The following is a 17,212-nucleotide window of genomic DNA, read 5'->3' on the forward strand; positions in this document are numbered from 1 at the left end:
AGACCAGCCTGGGCAACATGATGAAAGCCCATCTCTACAGAAAATACAAAAATTTGCCGGGAAGGGTGGTTTAGGCCTGTGGTCCCAGCTACTAAGGAGGCTGAGAGGTGGGCGGATCGCTGGAGTCCAGGAGGTCGAGGCCGCCGTGAGCCATGGTCACGCCACTGCACTCCAGCCTGGATGACAGAAACCCTGCCTCAAAAACAAACAAAAACACAGAAACCGGGAAACCAGCTCCAGCTCCTGACATCATCAGAGTGATGCCACGCCCTGACATCCCCCCTCCAGATGGTGCATGCTCTTTTTTTTTTTTTTTTTTTTAATTCTCTGATGCTGATTCAGAAAATAAAAATGTGGAGGTCCAGGTGGGCTGTGTCTGGAACTGGGAAGGTGAGGGAAGTCCTCTGTCTCAAAGGCCTCTTCAGAGGATGCTCTGGTCTTGCCAAGTTTACAGCTCCTCCCTGTCAACATCAAGTCAGGGCCCCAACTCTGTCTTGCTCATCCACCCAGCTTCCAATTGTCTTTCTTTCAAAAGACACACAGAGAAGTTTCATTTTCTTTTTCTCCTGAAACCTAATCTGGCCGGCCTGGCTAGGCATCTATTTCCGGACTGTAAGCAGCTGACACCCGCCCGGTGGAAGTTGGCGTCCCTTCCCTTGCGGGTTCAGAGCTACAAGAAGCACCAGGCTTGGCCACTTAAGCCCCAGCCTTGATCTAGCCCACCCTCTCAAGGCCACAGTGCAGAAGCCTGCACCACCTGCCAAGTCTCCCTGGCTCCTTGCAGCTGCTGTGAGCATGGCCCAGGCTCCTGCTGACCCGGGCAGAGAAGGTACAGTACTCCTTCCTTCCAAGGACCAGCGGTGGCTCCCGGGGTGAGATTTCCACTTCTCTTCCTTCCTGTTGTGCTTGGCCCAGATCATGATGACAATACCGGTATCCTAAAGAATAGTAGACCAACTGGGCATGGTGGCCCACGCCAGTAATCCCAGCACTTTGAGAGGCAAGGTAGGTGGACTGGTTGAGCTCAGGAGTTTGAGACTAGCCTGGCCAACGTGGTGAAACCCCGTCTCTACTAAAAATACAAAAATGAACCAGGCATGGTGGTGCATGCCTGTGATTCCAGCTACTCAGAAGGCTGAGACTGGAGAATCGCTTGAACCCGGGAGGTGGAGGTTGTAGTGAGCTGAGATGGCGCCATTGCACTCCAGCCTGGGTGATAAGAGTAAGACTTCGTCTCAAGAAAAAAAAAAAGAAAAGTAGAAAGCTGTCGTTCGACAGCTGACTATGCCCCGGGCACCTCAAAACAAGCTTCGCAAGCATTTCTCAATGGCCTGCAGGGACAAGTTCCATGTCATTCCCATTTTATAGATAACTGAGGCCCTGAGAGGTGAAATGACACTCTCGGGGTAGCACAGCTGGCGAGCACTGGTGCTAGCGTTTGAACACCCATGTCACAGTCATATCGAGAACAAAGCAGTTTGCTTTGATGAGGTACATGTATGCCTTTGTTCCTTGTTGTTGCATTCTTTCCTCAACTAACATTTCATTCATTTTATTCCTGGAAGAGCTGCAATGAAAGCCAATAGTGTATCGAGCAATTACTGTTCTCTAGGGTCTCCACGAAGCGCTGTGGACTGTAGGTGAAGTGTGGTTTTGCAGTTTGGGGGATGGGTTTGTTTTGTTTTTAATCCTCACCGCAATCTTTGAAGTAGTTATTATTGTCTCCATTTCACAGAAGGGGAACCTGAAGCCGGGGGGAGGTCACATAGCTAGTAGTTGTCAGGGCTAGGAGCTCAAACCCAGGAAATCAGCCATCAAAATTTTAAAAAACCAACCCAGACTGTGCCCCTGGTGGGCTAATGTCAGGGTGTGGCCAGGAGCCGCGCTGGCCACCGAGTTCCTGTGGTGCTTCCTCTTCGGGGACTCACAGGTGCTGACAGAGGTTCCGGACTCAGCCCTCGCTGGCTTTCCTTGTCTTCCTCCCCAGTTGATTTTCCTTTTGTGACCAAATTGCTGCCTACACCTGCTCCATTTTACAATTTCCCATTTTCAGACATAGGAGCCTGGGACTTAGCGGTCGAGTCCAGCCCAGCACCCGGGCTTGTCCTGCATCCACACCTCTGACCCCCATCTCCTCTTGGATCTGTGGAGCAGAGGTGGTGGCTCCCTAGGGTCAGCCTTCCAGAATCAAAACTCTGCAGCCGGGCACAGTGGCTCATGCCTGTAATCCCAGCACTTTGGGGGGCCAAGTTGGGGGGATCACCTAAGGTCAGGAGTTCGACACCAGCCTGGCCAACAAAGGGAAACCCTGTCTCTACTAAAAATACAAAAATTAGCCAGGTGTAGTGGTGCGTGCCTGTCATCCCAGCTACTTGAGAGGCTGAGGCAGGAGAATTGCTTGAACCCGGTGCGTGTCTGTAATCCCAGCTACTTAAGAGGCTGAGGCAGGAGAATTGCTTGAACCCAGGAGGTGGAGGTTGCGGTGAGCCGAGATCGCGCCACTGCAGCTGCAGACTGGGCAACAAGAATGAATCTCTGTCTCAACAACAAAAAACTCCGAGAGACAAGGCGAAGCCAGGTTTGAAGTCAGGTGCACGGGGATGCTGCTGGCTGCCGGTGGGGGAGTTTGGTAGGCGCAGGAGTGGGAATTCCCAGGTCTTCTAATTTCTCTTCACCTGCACACGGTAGCCTGTCAGCATTGTAGCCATCAGGGCGAGGCACAAACTGATTTTTCCCTCCCCTACAAGTGCTGCGACCGAAGATCCCTGGGCAAACCTAGAGAATCCTCTGAACAGGAAGAAAGCCCAGATGACAAGGACTGAGTCACTGTCCTGGAAGGGGAACTCGGGTCTTTCCCAGAAGAGCTCTCCCACGCACTGCCCTCGGGTTCCTTGAAGCAGAACCTTCTGGTGACAGGTGGGGCCCCCCCCCACCGTGGCTCTCCCAGGCTGCTGGCTGCAGGTGCTGCCTGTACCCTGTGTCTGCCCCAGCCTCATCTCTGGGCAGAGCAGCTGGCTTTGATTTTTTAATCATTGTGTGAGCTAATGGTTTTGATTTTTAAGAGCTGCCTCAGGAGGAGCAGGGGCCATTTGGAGAATTCCTCCTTGAATCTCTTGGGGTCCTGCTTAGGGCTCATTAAACTCAGGCCAGGAAACAGCAGCACCTGCCAACTGGCCAAGGAGGAGCTGCCTGGGTCTATTGAGTAAATGTCTGTCCCTAGAGACAGACACTCACTTACTCAGTCCTTTTTTTTTTTTCCAGAGATGGGGTCTTGCTCTGTTGCCCAGGCTGGAGTACAGCGGTGCATTCATAGCTCACTGCAGCTGCAACCTCCTAGACTCAAGCGATCCTCCCATTTCAGCCTCTTGAGCATCTGGAACTACAGGCACGTGCCATCATACCTACCTGATTTTTTTTCTGTTTTTGTAGAGATGGGGGTCTCACTATGTTGCCCAGGCTGGTCTAGAACTCTTGGCCTCTAGGAGTCCTCCAATCTCAGCCTCCTGACATGCTAGGATTACAAGTGTGAGCCACCACTCCTGGTCTCATTCATTCATTCATTCATTCACTCAGTCACTCATACATTCAACTGCCATTTCCTGAGCACGTCCTGTGTGCCCAGCACTGTGCTAGATGCTGACGGTACAACAGTGAGCCACGCAAGTACAGCAGGGGACACTAGGGGACCCACACACAAGCAGATCCCAGCCACTCTGGAACACAGGGACAGGCTTCCCCAAGGAAGTGGCATGTGAGGAGGCTGGAGGTTGAGTAGACATCATACAGGTTGGGTTGTGGGGGAAGGGTGTTCCTGACAGCCGGAACAGTGTGTGCAAAGGGGCTGGGGTGAGTGGGGCTAAAGGGAGCACAAACAGGCCAGCACTTGGAGGGAAGTTGGGAGCAGGTGCAGGTCAAGCTGGGTGGTCGGCAGAGCCAGATCTGGAGGGTACCCGACTGGAGCTGGTGGGCCAACCGGGAGCCTATTGCTGCACCCAGGAGATGGTGGTGAGGAAGCGGGTGGTGCCGGCAGAAGAGAGGAGTGGGGCAATTCCAGAAAATCCAAGAATGGCATTTCCAGGGCTCCACGACTGGGCACTGGGGGAAAGCTCTGTTTCTGATGTCTGGTCGGTTTCTGGCTTCGATGGATAGTGGCACCATGGAAGGATGGTGAGCTGAGAAGAGGCGATTGATTCCCAGGGAGGATGGCAATGGGCATCAGGTACACCCAGGCAGGACTTGCCTTTGTGCTCCCAGGTCCCCCTGCCTCCCTCTGGCTCCGTCCTTCTGCCCTCTACTCCCCCCTGCCCTGAGGACACCTGAGAGCTGAGGAACCCCACTGCCCCCTGGCACCCACACCCGGGGAGGGCACAGGCGAGGTGGCACCTCCTCTGGCTGCCAGGCCATTTCTGATCAGCCTGCATGCCTCTCTCTGGGCAGGGGCAGCTGCTCTGCTGCCCTTAGGGGGCATCTGCTGGGGTCTTTGCCCTCTCCTCTGCCCTGGACACCTCTCAAAAAGGGGCCTCACGTGCCTCTTGGAGCCTCCAGCCTGGGCTCATCTGTGGGGACCCGGGAGACTAAGTCCCTATCTCTGTCCCCCACTCACTCCCCCAGGCCACCTTGAACAGAGGATCCTGAAGGTGCTGACAGAGGCTGGCTCCCCAGTGAAGCTTGCCCAGCTGGTGAAGGAATGCCAAGCACCCAAGAAGGAGCTCAACCAAGTCCTCTACCGAATGCTAAAGGAGCTGAAAGTCTCCCTCACAGCCCCCGCCACCTGGCGCTTGGGCGGGACTGGTCCTGGAGGCGAGGGTCCTGCAGAGCTGGCCCTGTCCAGCCCTGGTAACTGCCACCCTGGGGAGGTGGGTCTGACCAGGCAGGGACCATCCTGGCAATGGACAAGCACAGATTTGAGCCTGGGTTCGAATCTGAGTTCTGCCACTTGGGAGCTCACGGGTTTCATCTCTGTGCCTCGGTTTCTTTTTCTGGTTGATGGAGCTGACAGCAGGGCTGCTTGGTAGGGGTTGCTGAGAGAAGGCCTTGCATCAGGCTCAGCCCAGCCCTGCACACAGAAAGTACTCAGCGGAACACTAACAATTATAACAGAAAATCATCATGATGGAAACAGCAATGACATGATGGTCCTAATCACAGAACACACTCAGTCCCACCAGCCCCCCTTTTCTAGCTTTACAGCCCACAGCCAGAAAGAGCTGCCATTTGTCATGCACTTAAGATTAGCTGGGCACTGTTTCAGGGTTCACCCAGCCCTCACACAACCCCAGGAGGCAAAGGAGGTTGAGCCCCGGAGAAGTAAACCAGCAGGAAGCCGCAGCTGCCAGGGCACAGGCACGACTTGATGTCAAGTGTGTTTAACTCTGGAGTCTGAGTTTGCAACTACCGGCGTTGCAGCTCACCCTAGGGTGCTGCCCACCTTTGTGGGGTGGAGCCCTGGTGCTGTTTTCTGTCCCCCACCCCTCTGACCCGTCTTTCTTTCTCCAGCCGAGAGGCCCCAGCAATGTGTAGCTACAGTTCCAGAGACCCCTAGCCCTCAGTTCAGCCAACAGCGGGGTAAGTCATTGCATGCCCCTTCAGCTCCCGGGACACAGGATCCCACTCCTCAGGAACCCCAGGCCCTCCTTGAGGGTACGAGATCTCACCAGTGTTCAGGGGCCCTGTCCCACCCACCAGGTGGCTCCCAAACAGTGTTCAGAGCCAAGACCCAGCCCTGACAGCGGGAGAATCTGAATGTCGAGCAGTGATTTCTCCAGTCAGACAATAGCTGACCCTCACCATGCACTCACCATGTGCCAGGCCCAGGGCAGAGCACTGCGTGCACATCCCCCACCCTCAGGGCACCTCTGCGGTGCGTCATCATGACCCCGTTATCGTGGTGCCCATTTTACAGATGAGGAAACCAGGCCTCGAGGGGCTGGGTCCAGGGCCACACAGCTAGAAAGCGGTGGGTGAGGCAGATGCAAATTCTAGGACTCCTCTCTAACCACGTGGCCGTCCTGCCTCCCAGAGGAAGACATCTACAGGTTTCTCAAAGACAATGGTCCCCAGAGGGCCCTGGTCATCGCCCAGGCACTGGGAATGAGGACAGCAAAAGATGTGAACCCAGACTTGTACAGGATGAAGAGCAGGCACCTTCTGGACGTGGATGAGCAGTCCAAAGTGTGGACGATTTACCGCCCAGGTAGGCCCCCAGCTGCCTGCACCTGGGCTGCAGAGGGAAACCATGACACTAGCGCTTGGTCTTTGCTGGGTGCTCTGCTGAGCAGCTCACCAGAAACTGCCAGAAGCTTCTGGAGGTCCCACTGACAGTTCACTGCAAGGGCTTCCAGGAGGAAGGGGTGTGCTGGCAGGATTAACCAGGAACAGCTTCCTGGAGTCGTGGCCCAAGGGCTGCAGTTGCAGAAGGCCAGCGAATGGGATGGAGGTGGCCCATTCCCAATGTTCTCAGCTCTGAGGTGCAGGTATCAGTCTGGGTTTGGGAATAGTTTTCTTTGAGCACTTTGCCCAAGTTGGGGTTTTAAAGTTGGCAGAAGAGAAGGCAAGACTAGGCTCAGACCCCTACTGGGTGGAGCCCCAGGGTCGTCTTCCCTGTGAGATCTAATAGGCGCAGGGCCAAGATCCAACAGGCCCATGGCACTCTTAGGGGTCCTTGAAAATGTTTTAATTTTAATTTCATTTAAAATCAGAAGAAATGAATACTATAATAATAATGAATATCTAAAAATGGACCAGGCGTGGTCGCTCATGCCGGTAATCCTAGCACTTTGGGAGGCTGAGGCAGGCGGATCACCTGAGGTCAGCCTGGCCAACATGGCAAAACCCTGTCTCTACTAAAAATACAAAAATTAGCCAGGCCTGGTGGCCGGCGCCTGTAATCCCAGCTACTCGGGAGGCTGAGGTAGGAGAATAGCTTGAACCTGGGAGGCAGAGGTTGCAGTGAGCTGAGATCACACCACTGCACTCCAGCCTGGGCAACAAAAGTGAAACTCTGTCTCAAAAGAAAATTAAATTAAATTTAATTTAATTTAAAAATCCAGCCTGGGTTATCCTTGACATACAATGTAATTTAAATATTTGTGTATGGGGGAAGGGCCCACAAAGGCACAGGAGACGAGACCCCAGAGGGTGGTGATGGGCCCCACACAGTCTGGGTAGGTGCCTGCCTCGACCGCCATAGGGCGACTCTGCTACTCACGATGGGTGTCCGAGGGGGTCTCAGCATCCTAGGGCTGCTATAAGGAAGGAATAATGCATCACAGTCACCAGATTTTAAACACTAGTGACAAATTCAAATATCTAAAATGTCATGGGTGCGAAGCACAACTGATCTGGCCAATGGGCTGCTGTCTCTCGGCCACTACTCAAGGGAGAAGGGCAATGGTGCAGGTGCTCGGGGGTCCGGGCTGTGGCTGCCCCCCAGGGAGAGCAGTGTGGGGCCCCTGCAGTCCTCCCAGCCAGCAATCATGGCGGCCTCCCAGCCAGCAATCATGGCGGCCGCCCAGCCATGGGGGCAGCAAAGGACACAGGTAGGGTGACTCACAGGGCTATTTTCAAGCGAGGCTCCCTCTGAAGTACCTGGGGTGTCTGTTAAACACTCAGCTCTGGCCTCCCACTTGGCCCTACTGACTCGGAACACCCAGGGTATTTTAACAAGCTCCCCAGGAGAATTTGGTGCTGCCGACTGGTATTGGGAACCCCTGACCCATAGAGAGGGGCGAAGGGATAGAGTTGAATATTATTTTGCAGAAGGTTCTGGAAGAAGAGCAGAGTCAGCCTCAATTATTTACCAGCACAATCCAATCAACATGATCTGCCAGAATGGACCGAATGGCCGGATTTCCATTGCAAACTCCGAAGCCATCCAGATTGGACACGGGAACATCATTACAAGACACACAGCCTCCGGGGAGGATGGTGAGTCACCCGAGAGAGCCCGGGGAGGGGACCTCGGTGGGAGGCCACCTGATCCACTGGGTGGGGGCAAAGGGTAGGGATGGGGAATGGGGGAATTCAGCCCTCCAAGGGGAAAGGGTTGCTTCCAGATCCCCACAGTCCACCTTTGTGGCCGTCCTGAGAATGAGGACGCCCAGATCAAAGCTCTCCTGATTTCCCTGTATTCTGATACCTTCTACGTCATTTTAAAATTTAATTTTATTTTTATTTTTTAAGAAAATTTTAAAATTAAGATGGGGTAGCTCTGTGTTGCACCTGACCTTGTGCCTCATTTTCAATGGGGTCCCGTGTTTTTCATGAGAAACGACTCAATTTCCTCTCCCTCCGGGGAATGCCACAGGGGAGGTGATCATAGCACAGTATTTGTTCTGAGACACGCAACTTTCCCCCACATTTTAACAGGCTGGAAACTGGGGTGCATCTCACCACCTGTGTCATCCTGGTTTGGATGAAATGCGGTGTTGCACTTTGAGCCCTTACCCTGTGCTGGGCACTGTGGCAAGAGGGAACAGAGCCACCTGTCAGCCCAGCCTTGTCACCTGTGAGTGACAGCTTCAGCCCCAAAGTCGGGACACTCCCTGTAACCTTGGGAGAACCTTTCCCCTCTGTCAGCCTCAGTTTCCCCAATTGTGAAACTAGGAACTTTGTTCTAGAATCTAGATCATAGTTTCCCCAGCTTTAATCCTCTGAGCCCCACATTCCCGATTCTGGCCATACCCATGTCTGATTATTTAATTAATGTTGAGTAGTGCACATTTTTAAAATTTTATTTTAAAACAATTTTATAGTATTATTTTAAATGAAAACCATTAAAATCACCATAAAAATAAATGTTGTCCCTGGCAGTTAAAACACTGCAGGAGGCTCTGAGCCTTTGGTGTTAGCACCAAAGGAGACTTTGTCTCTATGAGATCAGAAGGCTCGGGAATGACGGAATCAGAACGAGGAGCTCATTGTTTGGGTTTGTGAGTGTCCCTGCAACATCCAGGCACCAGCCCCAGTCCTGAGAACCCAGGGAGCCCCAAAATGAGCTATTCTGCCAGGTACTCTTGCTGTCTAAGCCAGAGCCTGAAGTCTTTGGCCCCCAGTTTGATGGTGTCTAGAAGAATTCAGAGGACAGGACTGTGGGTGGCGGTGAGGAGGGGGAAGAAGCCTGCAGTAATCTCTGGTGAGGCTGTGCCACTGTCCCCTGCCAGGTTCTACTGGTCCCCGCCACCTCCCTTCAATGGCACCAGGTCATTCCTCAACTCAGGGGACCCTGAATGATCCCTGGGGGCCCCAGGACATCCACATGGAGCGGTCCATGCTCAGACGGGTGCAGCTGGGACACAGCAATGAGATGAGGCTTCACGGCGTGCTGTCCAAGGGCCCTGCCCACAGCCCCCCTGGCAGCCCTCCAGGTAACTGGGGATCTAGAGGCCAGACCCACCCCTGTCACCCCGTGGGTCCTCACTGGAAGGAACTGGAGCCAGAATCTTTGTGGGCAGAGAAGCATGATGGGAAATTCCTTTCCTTCCACCAGGCAGCTGAACCAGAGCAGAGCAGGTGGGGTTTTTAAAGCTAGCACTCTAGGCTGGACACAGTGGCTCCCACCTGTAATCTTAGCACTTTGGGAAGCCAAAGTGGGTGGATCACCTGAGGTGAGGAGTTCGAGACCAACCTGACCAATATGGTGAAACCATGTCTCTACCAAAAAAAAAAAAAAAAAAAAAGTACTGGGCATGGTGACATGTGCCTGCAATCCCAGCCACTCAGAAGGCTGAGGTAGGGGAATTGCTTCAACCTGGGAGGCAGAGGTTGCAGTGAACGGAGATCGCACCACTGCACTCCAGTCTGAGTGACAGAGTGAGACTCCATCTCAATAAATAAATAAATAAAATAAAGCTAGCACTCTGGATCCCCATCCCCTACAACCCACTGCAGGAAACCTCAGTTTCCTCATTTGTAAAATGGGCAGAGAAGCAGAGGCTGGGCCAGCTGGAGTAGGGTGATGGTTTGATACTGGAATGGTGTTTAGGGAGGTTGGAACACAGGTGCCCTACTAGGTGCTGTGGCTGCAGTGACCAGAGGGCCCCGGGCAAAGTCCTCCCCCGCAGTGGGAATGCAGAGATGGGCTGGGGGAGAAGAACCAGCAGGGAAGCCAGAGAGGGAGGAGGAAAGCGGAGGCCCCGGGAAAGGAGTCACCAGAGAGCGGCCAGGCTGGCGAGCCCAGGGAAGCATCTGTGGGGTTCAGCGAGAGGGGTCGTGGTGACCTTGCGGGGGTGGTTTCTGGGAACCAGGGAGCAGAAGGGGTCTGGGGAGTGGAGGAGGTGAGACTCAGTGTGGATGGTTCTTCAGAAGTTTGGGTGGGAAAGGGCAGAGCCAGATGACAGGGGCTGGGGCCAGGCTGGGAGCCCCCATAAGATTTCAACCAAAAGTGGGGGCCAGTGTTCCAGTGCAGTGGGAAGCAGGCAGCAGAGGAGAGAGGAGCTGAATCCCAGAAGACACTGGCGTCCAGATCAGCTGGGCAGGATCAGTGGGGCAGACCCACCAGCTGGTGGAAAGACACTTCCCAGGCAGCCCAACAGCACGTGTGGAGGTGTGGTGGGCAGGCACAGGCTGTGCGCCTGGGATGGTGTGGGCCGCTGGTGGGAGGTCTGGGGAGGAGGGTGAGTCAGTCTGGGGGTCAGGGCTCCGGGCCACTATCCAGCTGCTCCTGGCTCCAGGCCTGTCTCCCTTTGACCCACAGTCTCTGCCACTGCTGCCGGCCCAGAAGCTTTGTTTGAAGCAAGAATGCCCAGTCCAAGAACTCACCCCAAGGGGGATGCCGCCCAGAGAATCTACATGAAATCATGCTTTCTCGAGGATGCCACCATCGGCAACAGCAACAAAATGTCTATCAGCCCAGGGGTGGCTGGCCCAGGAGGAGTCGCAGGGTCTGGAGACAGGCAGCCAAGGGAGGACGCAGGTGAGCTGGGGTACCGAGTGGACCCCTGTGTGTTCTCTTTCTCTCCCCACCTTCCACTCATTCATTCATTCATTCTCATTGATCATTCGCTAATCTCTGGTTTCCCAGAGTCTGGAGGCAATGCTCACCCATAACGAGGAGCAGCAGCTCTACAGTCAGAGCTCGAGGCTCCGTCCGCCTAGTGGAGGGGCCCACCCAAGTCACTTCACCCGGGAGCCTCTGTCTCCTTAGCTGGAAAGTGGGATGGTAAGAATAGCCTGAAGCAACCCCTACAGTGGTTGCAAGGCTGAGATAAAATCTGAAGGCAGAGCTCAGCCCTGCACCAGCCCTGCCAGCATTCAGGAGATAGGAGTGTTATTGCTGTCATGATTGTTTTGGGCCCAGAAAGGTGCTGGGTTGCCATGCAAATAAGGTTCTGCATCAGGGCACAGGCTGACCTGCCGCAGTGGAGACGCCACACATGGTGGCCCCGCCTGCTCGAAGCCCAGGTCTCATGTCTGGGTGAGGGTAGCAGACCAGGGATTCTTTTACCTCAGGGATGAGTTGTCCCTGGGGCTCTATCCTCATCTGTGGGGTTGAACTTGGCACCAGCAAGCAGAGGGGCAAGACAGGGTACAGAGAGCCGCTGTTGTCTTTGACCAAGCCCACCCACCGCATCTGCGCTGTTCCGAGGGCCAGCACTTAGCCACGGGGGATCTTGGAAGTGCCGCCTGTGTCGAGGCAGCCTAAGCTCAGCAGAGACTGAGGGGAGGGTCTCCACTGCCAACAGGAAGAGGGGAGAGGGGACACCAGCGCGGTTCACCTTCCCAGCCACAGTTCTGCCCCTGGAAGCTGCACAGGCTGGCTGCAGAGCCCGAGGATCCCAACTCTGCAGAAGGGAGCTCGGGGCCTGGGGTAGGGGCAGCTGGAGAGTAGGGCAGGTCCATACAAGGTGGATCCATACAGGGCAGGTGTACCTGGTGGGTGGAACAGTGTGGACAATGGCCTGGAGGTGAGGACATGACAGTACAGGAACCCACAGGGGTCTGAGGGTGACCTGAGTGTGGAGAGCAGAGCCAGGGTCTAGCTCCAGGCGGCAGTCGATGCTAAGGCAACTGGGAGCCATGGGGGCCTTGAGCAGGAGAGGGGCAGGATGAGATTTATGCCTCCCATATGAAGAAAGAATTAGAAGGAGGATTTGCACTCCTACCCTTTTGGGATCTGGAATAAGGGGTCACACCCAATCCCACCAGTGGGTAGAAAACGTGGATTCACAGAATCTGGAGGATTGGCCAGCATCCACCTTCCAGTGCCTGAAGGCCCAGGGGACGCATGTCCTGGAAGTCCAGAGGGTCTCCTCACCCCAAGGGCCATGTCCTTGCTGTCCCGGCACACTGAGGAGACCCTGGCCCCACGTGCCTTGCCTTCAAACTCTCCCTCCAGGACCCCTGGGAGCCCCATGTGACACCTGCGGAACGGGGGCCAGGAGCACAGGCCAGGAGCACAGGCCATGAGCATCTGGGAGCACGGGCTCCCTTCCAGCAGCAAAGGGAGTCTCAGAAACCTCCAAGGCCACTGGGCACCCCCAGGAGGGCGTGTGCCACCAGTCCTCCATCCCTCACCTGGCTTAGGACCCCACAGCACAGGCCGTCTGCAGAGCCCTGTGGGTCTCAAGCCAGACCACTGAGGACTCCTTTTTCTGGAAAGAACACAGCTCCGTGTTGTTAAAAAATGACCACACGCCCAAATTTGTCCTGCCACATCCTGACATTCTTCTCTGAGGTTCCAGCAGAGGAGCTGATGACATCCTTACCCCTTGTCCTGACCCACCCACCTCTCTTTGTCACCAAGAGACATCTATAGGCATAGCTCAGAGATATTACGGGTCAGCTCCAGACCACCCCAATAAAGCAAGTCATGCAAATGTTTGATTTCCCAGTGCACATACAAGTTATAGTCACACGAGGCTGTAGTCTATTAGGTATGCACTCAATCACATTGTATCTAAAAAACAATGTATATACCTTAATGTGAAAATACCTTATTGCTAAAAGTGCTAAACATCATCTGTCTTCTGCCAGTCATCTTCTCTATGCTGGTGGAGGTCTTGCCTCGATGTTGATGGCTGCTGACTGATCAGGGTGGCAGTTACTGAAGGTTGAGGCAGCTGTGGCAATTTCTTAAAATGAAGTCCAACAATGAAGTCCACTGCAGCAATGGACTCTCCCTTTCACGAAAGCTTTCTCTGTAGCATGCAATGCTGTTTGATGGCATTTTACTCATACTAGAACTTCTTTCAAAATTGGAACCAAGCCCAACCCTGCTGCTGCTTTACCAAATAGGTTTATATAACAGTCTAAATCCTTTGTTGTCATTTCAACAATGTTCGCAGTATCTTCACCAGGAATAGATTCCATCTCAAGAAACCACTTTCTTTGCTCATCCGTATGAAGCAACTCATCTGTTCAAGCTTTCTCATGAGATTGCGGCAATTCGGTCCCATCTTCATATTCCATTTCTAATTCGAGTTTTCCTCCTATTTCCACCACATCTGCAGTTGCTGTCTTCACTGAAGTCTTGAACCCCTCAAAGTCATTCATGAAAGTTGGAATCAACTTCTTCCAGACTCCTGTGAATGTTGATATTTTGACCTTCTCCCGTGAATCACAAGTGTTCTTAATGGCATTTAGATTGATGATTTTTTCCAGACAATTTTCAATTTACTTTGCCCAGATCCATCTGAGGAATCACTCTGTATTGCACTTATGCCTTTGTAAAATGTATTTATTGAAGAATAAGAAGTGAATGTTGAAGTTACTCCTTAATCCGTGGGCTGCAGAATGGATGCTGTGCTAGCAGGCATGAAAACAACATTAACTCTTTTTTACATCTCCATCAGAGCCCTTGGATGAACAGGTGCATTGTCAATGAGCAGGAAAAAAACAAACAAAAAAAACAAACAAAAAAAAACTTTTTTTTTTTTTGGCCTTTAGCCCAGGATCCTGAACACCCAGCTCCTGTGGTATGGACGATGAGCAGTAAAATGTTCAAAGGAATATTTTTTTCTGAGCAGTAAGTCTCAGTGCTAGGCTTAAAATATTCAGTAAACCATGCTATAAACAGAGGTGCTGTCATCTAGCTTTGTTGCTTCATTCACAGAACACAGGCAGAGTCGATTTAGCATCGTTCTTAAGGGCCCTAGAATTTCCAAAATGGTAACTGAGGAAAGGCTTCAGCTGAAAGTCACCAGCTGCATTAGTCCCCAACAAGAGAGCCTGCCCCTTTGAAGCTTTGAAGTCAGGCATTGACATCTCCTCTCGAGCTATGAAAGTTCTAGATATCTTTTCTCAATAGAAGGCTGTTTCGTCTACATTGAGAACCTGCTCTGTCATGCAGTCGTGCTCATCAATGATCTTAGCTAGAGCTTCCGGGTAACCTGCTGCAGCTTCTCCATTAGCACGTGCTGCCTCACCTTGTACTTTCACGTTATGGGGATGGCTTCTTTCCTTAAACCTCATGAACCAACCTCTGCTTACTTCCAACTTTTCTTCTGCAGCTTCCTCACTTCTCTCAGCCTTTAGAATTGAATAGAGCAAGGGCCTTGCCCTGGATGAGGTATAGGCTTCAGAGACTATTGTGGCTGGTCAATCCTCCATCCAGACCACTAAAACTTTCTCCACACCAGCTGCAAGGCTGGTTCACTTTCTCATCACTCATGTGTTTGCTGAAGTAGCACTTTTAATGTCCTTCAAGAACTTTTCCTCTGCCTTCACAATTTGATTAACTTTTGACCTAGCTTTCAACTTGTCTTAGCTTTGGACCTGCCTCTCTCACCAAGCTTAATCATTTCTAGCTTTTGATTTAAAGTGAGAGACATGCAACTCTTCCTTTCACTTTAGCACTTAGACGCCATTTGGGGTTCTTTTTTATTTTTATTTTATTGAGATGGAGTTTCACTCTTGTTGTCTAGGCTGGAGTGCAATGGCGCAATCTTGGCTTACTGCAACCTCCACCTCCCAGGTTCAAGCGATTCTTTTACCTCAGCCTCCTGGGTAGCTGAGATTACAGGCCTGCACCACCACACCCGGCTAATTTTGTATTTTTAGTAGAGACAAGTTTCTCCATGTTGGTCAGGCTGGTCTCGAACTCCCAACCTCAGGTGATTCGCCCGCCTCGGCCTCCCAAAGTGTTGGGATTCCAGGCATGAGCCATGGCACCTGGCCCATTGTAGGGTTATGAATTTTCCTAATTGCAATATTGTTGCGTCTCACGGAATAGGGAGGCCTGAGGAGAGGGAGAGAGAGGAGGAGACGGCTGAGCAGTGACAGGTCAGAACACATAGATTTATTAATTAACTTCATCATCTTATACAGGTGATATTTGTGGCACCCCAAAGCAAAGCAATTACAATAACAACATCAAAGACCACCAATCACAGACCACCATAACACATATAATCAAAATGAAAAAGTGTGAAATATTGTGAGGATTACCAAAATACGACACAGAGACAGGAAGTGAGCATATGCTGCTGGAAAAATTGGCACTGATAGACTCGCTCCATGCAGGGTGCCACAGACCTTCAACTCGTGAAAAACAAATGCAATATCTATGCAGTGTAATAAACCAAAGTACAACAAGGCAAAGTGCGATAAAATGAGGTCTGCCTGTCACTTCCTCCTTGAGTGGCAGGCAGGACCTTATCCTGAGAGGTGTAAGGCCTGGAATGTTTTTGTTTTGTTTTGTTTTGTTTTGTTTTTTTTGAGGAAATTGCTGATCAGAGACTGTCAGTGCCAGGGCATGGAGAGCCATCCTTTGGGGCCCCTGGGAGGACTGGGAGAGCCCTGGGATGGGGGCTTTCTGGTATCATTTCTGCTCCTCCATTTCACTGCTGTGAAACTAGGACAGGACTGGCTACATGATCTGGGGGCCCAATGCACAGTGAAAAGGTGGGGCTCCCTGTTCAAGACTTAGTACAAATCTAGACAGTAACAACAAAGGCTCAAGCTGAGCTTGAGATCCTTCCAAGAGCAGGTCCCTGTGGAAACGCCCAGGCCACGTGCCCATGAAGCTGACCCCCCATCTTCTCTTCCCCAGGTCCTCATCCCACAGACACACAATCCAGAAGTCACTTTCCTCAAGACATTGGTCAGCCCATCACTCGAAACTCCTCGAAGCTCACCCCCAAGCTGGAAGCTATGACTCTTGGAAACAGGAGTCACAAAGCTGCAGAAGGCAGCGACTATGTGGATGAAGCCTCATACTAGGGGAGCTGGTGGGGAGGTGGGATTTCGTGCACAGCCTCACGTGGGGCTTGGACACGTGGGGGTGGGTGCATGCTAGGGACACTAGCCTGCTGCTCTCTGCATTCCTTAAGTGTCTTGTTTGTCCTGCTTGCTTCCAGACATAACCTGCATGAGTCAGTTTTGGGGGATGGACCTGGCGTGGGGATGAGTTCGGGCCAGGTCTTTTGATGGCCAGGAGCAGATGACAGGGAGTTGCTTTGGGGAACCCTTGGTGTGCCAAGAGGAGGTGGGTAGATGGGAGTGGGGCTCGGTAGCCTAGCCTGGCCCAGGCCTCTCTCTCCATTCTTTCCTGGGCTTGGGGCACCTGCCTTGAGTTACCTTCCGTCATGGCTACTTGCTGTGGTTTGAATGTTTGAGTCCCAACAAAATTCATATCAACACATAATCCCAACTGGGCGCAGTGGCTCACGACTGTAATCCCAGCACTTTGGGAGGCTGAGGTAGGTGGATCACTTGAGCTCAGGAGTTCAAGACCAGCCTGGGTAACATGGTGAAACCCTGTCTCTACCAAAAATACAAAAACATAGCCAGGCATGGTGGTGCGTTTCTGTGGTCCCAGCTGCTCCAGAGGCCGGGGAGGGAGGATCATTTGAGCTCAGGAGGCAGAGGTTGCAGTGTGCTGAGACAGTGCCACTGCACTCACTCCAGCCTTGGTGACAGAGTGAGACTCCATCTCAAAACAAAAAACAAAAAAAAAAGCCTTAATCCCCAGTGCAGTGGTATGAAGAGGTGTGACCTTTTGGAGGGGATGGAGTCAAGAGGGCGAGTGGGATTAGCGCTCTCATGAAAGGGTTTGAGGGGGTCTGTTAGTCCCGCTTGCCTGTCCGCCATGTGAGGATGCAGTAACAAAGTGCCATCGTTAAAGCCGAGACCAACCCCTCGTCAGACACTGACTCTGCTGGCACCTTGATCTTGGCCTTCCCAGACCCTGAAACTGTAAGCAATAAATTTCTGTTTATAAATTGCCCGGGGTGAGGCATTTTATTATAGCAGCCTGAGCCAATTGAAACACTGC

At 52.5% G+C, this 17,212-nt stretch overlaps 1 protein-coding gene across 5 annotated transcripts; it reads left to right on the top strand.

Annotated features, from left to right (window-relative positions):
• Window positions 1–522: 522 nt before the first annotated feature.
• Window positions 523–17,161, top strand: ZBP1 (Z-DNA binding protein 1). Of its 5 annotated transcripts, none has more exons than XM_050745598.1 (8): window positions 541–829; window positions 4,612–4,836; window positions 5,497–5,565; window positions 6,020–6,193; window positions 7,759–7,926; window positions 9,162–9,365; window positions 10,694–10,912; window positions 15,989–17,161. In XM_050745598.1, the coding sequence occupies exons 1-8, from the start codon at window positions 796–798 to the stop codon at window positions 16,156–16,158; spliced, it is 1,263 nt and encodes a 420-aa protein (XP_050601555.1). In that variant the 5' UTR covers window positions 541–795; the 3' UTR covers window positions 16,159–17,161. The 5 variants fall into 5 exon arrangements, with proteins under 5 accessions (XP_050601557.1, XP_050601555.1, XP_050601556.1 ...); XM_050745599.1 differs by lacking the exon at window positions 15,989–17,161 and adding an exon at window positions 13,885–14,467; XM_050745597.1 differs by lacking the exon at window positions 15,989–17,161 and adding an exon at window positions 13,449–13,826.
• The last annotated feature ends 51 nt before the right edge of the window (window positions 17,162–17,212 follow it).

Source organism: Macaca thibetana, chromosome 10 (assembly GCF_024542745.1).
Source record: "Macaca thibetana thibetana isolate TM-01 chromosome 10, ASM2454274v1, whole genome shotgun sequence".
Taxonomy (NCBI): domain Eukaryota; kingdom Metazoa; phylum Chordata; class Mammalia; order Primates; family Cercopithecidae; genus Macaca; species Macaca thibetana.

Bases quoted from the DNA above. Each gene is read 5' to 3' on its own strand.
- ZBP1 (XM_050745597.1), top strand. From the start codon at position 796: ATGGCCCAGGCTCCTGCTGACCCGGGCAGAGAAG. The intron at 9,366-10,693 runs GTAACTGGGGAT...TTTGACCCACAG, and splicing joins CCCCCCTGGCAGCCCTCCAG to TCTCTGCCACTGCTGCCGGC. The intron at 10,913-13,448 runs GTGAGCTGGGGT...CCACATCTGCAG, and splicing joins GCAGCCAAGGGAGGACGCAG to TTGCTGTCTTCACTGAAGTC.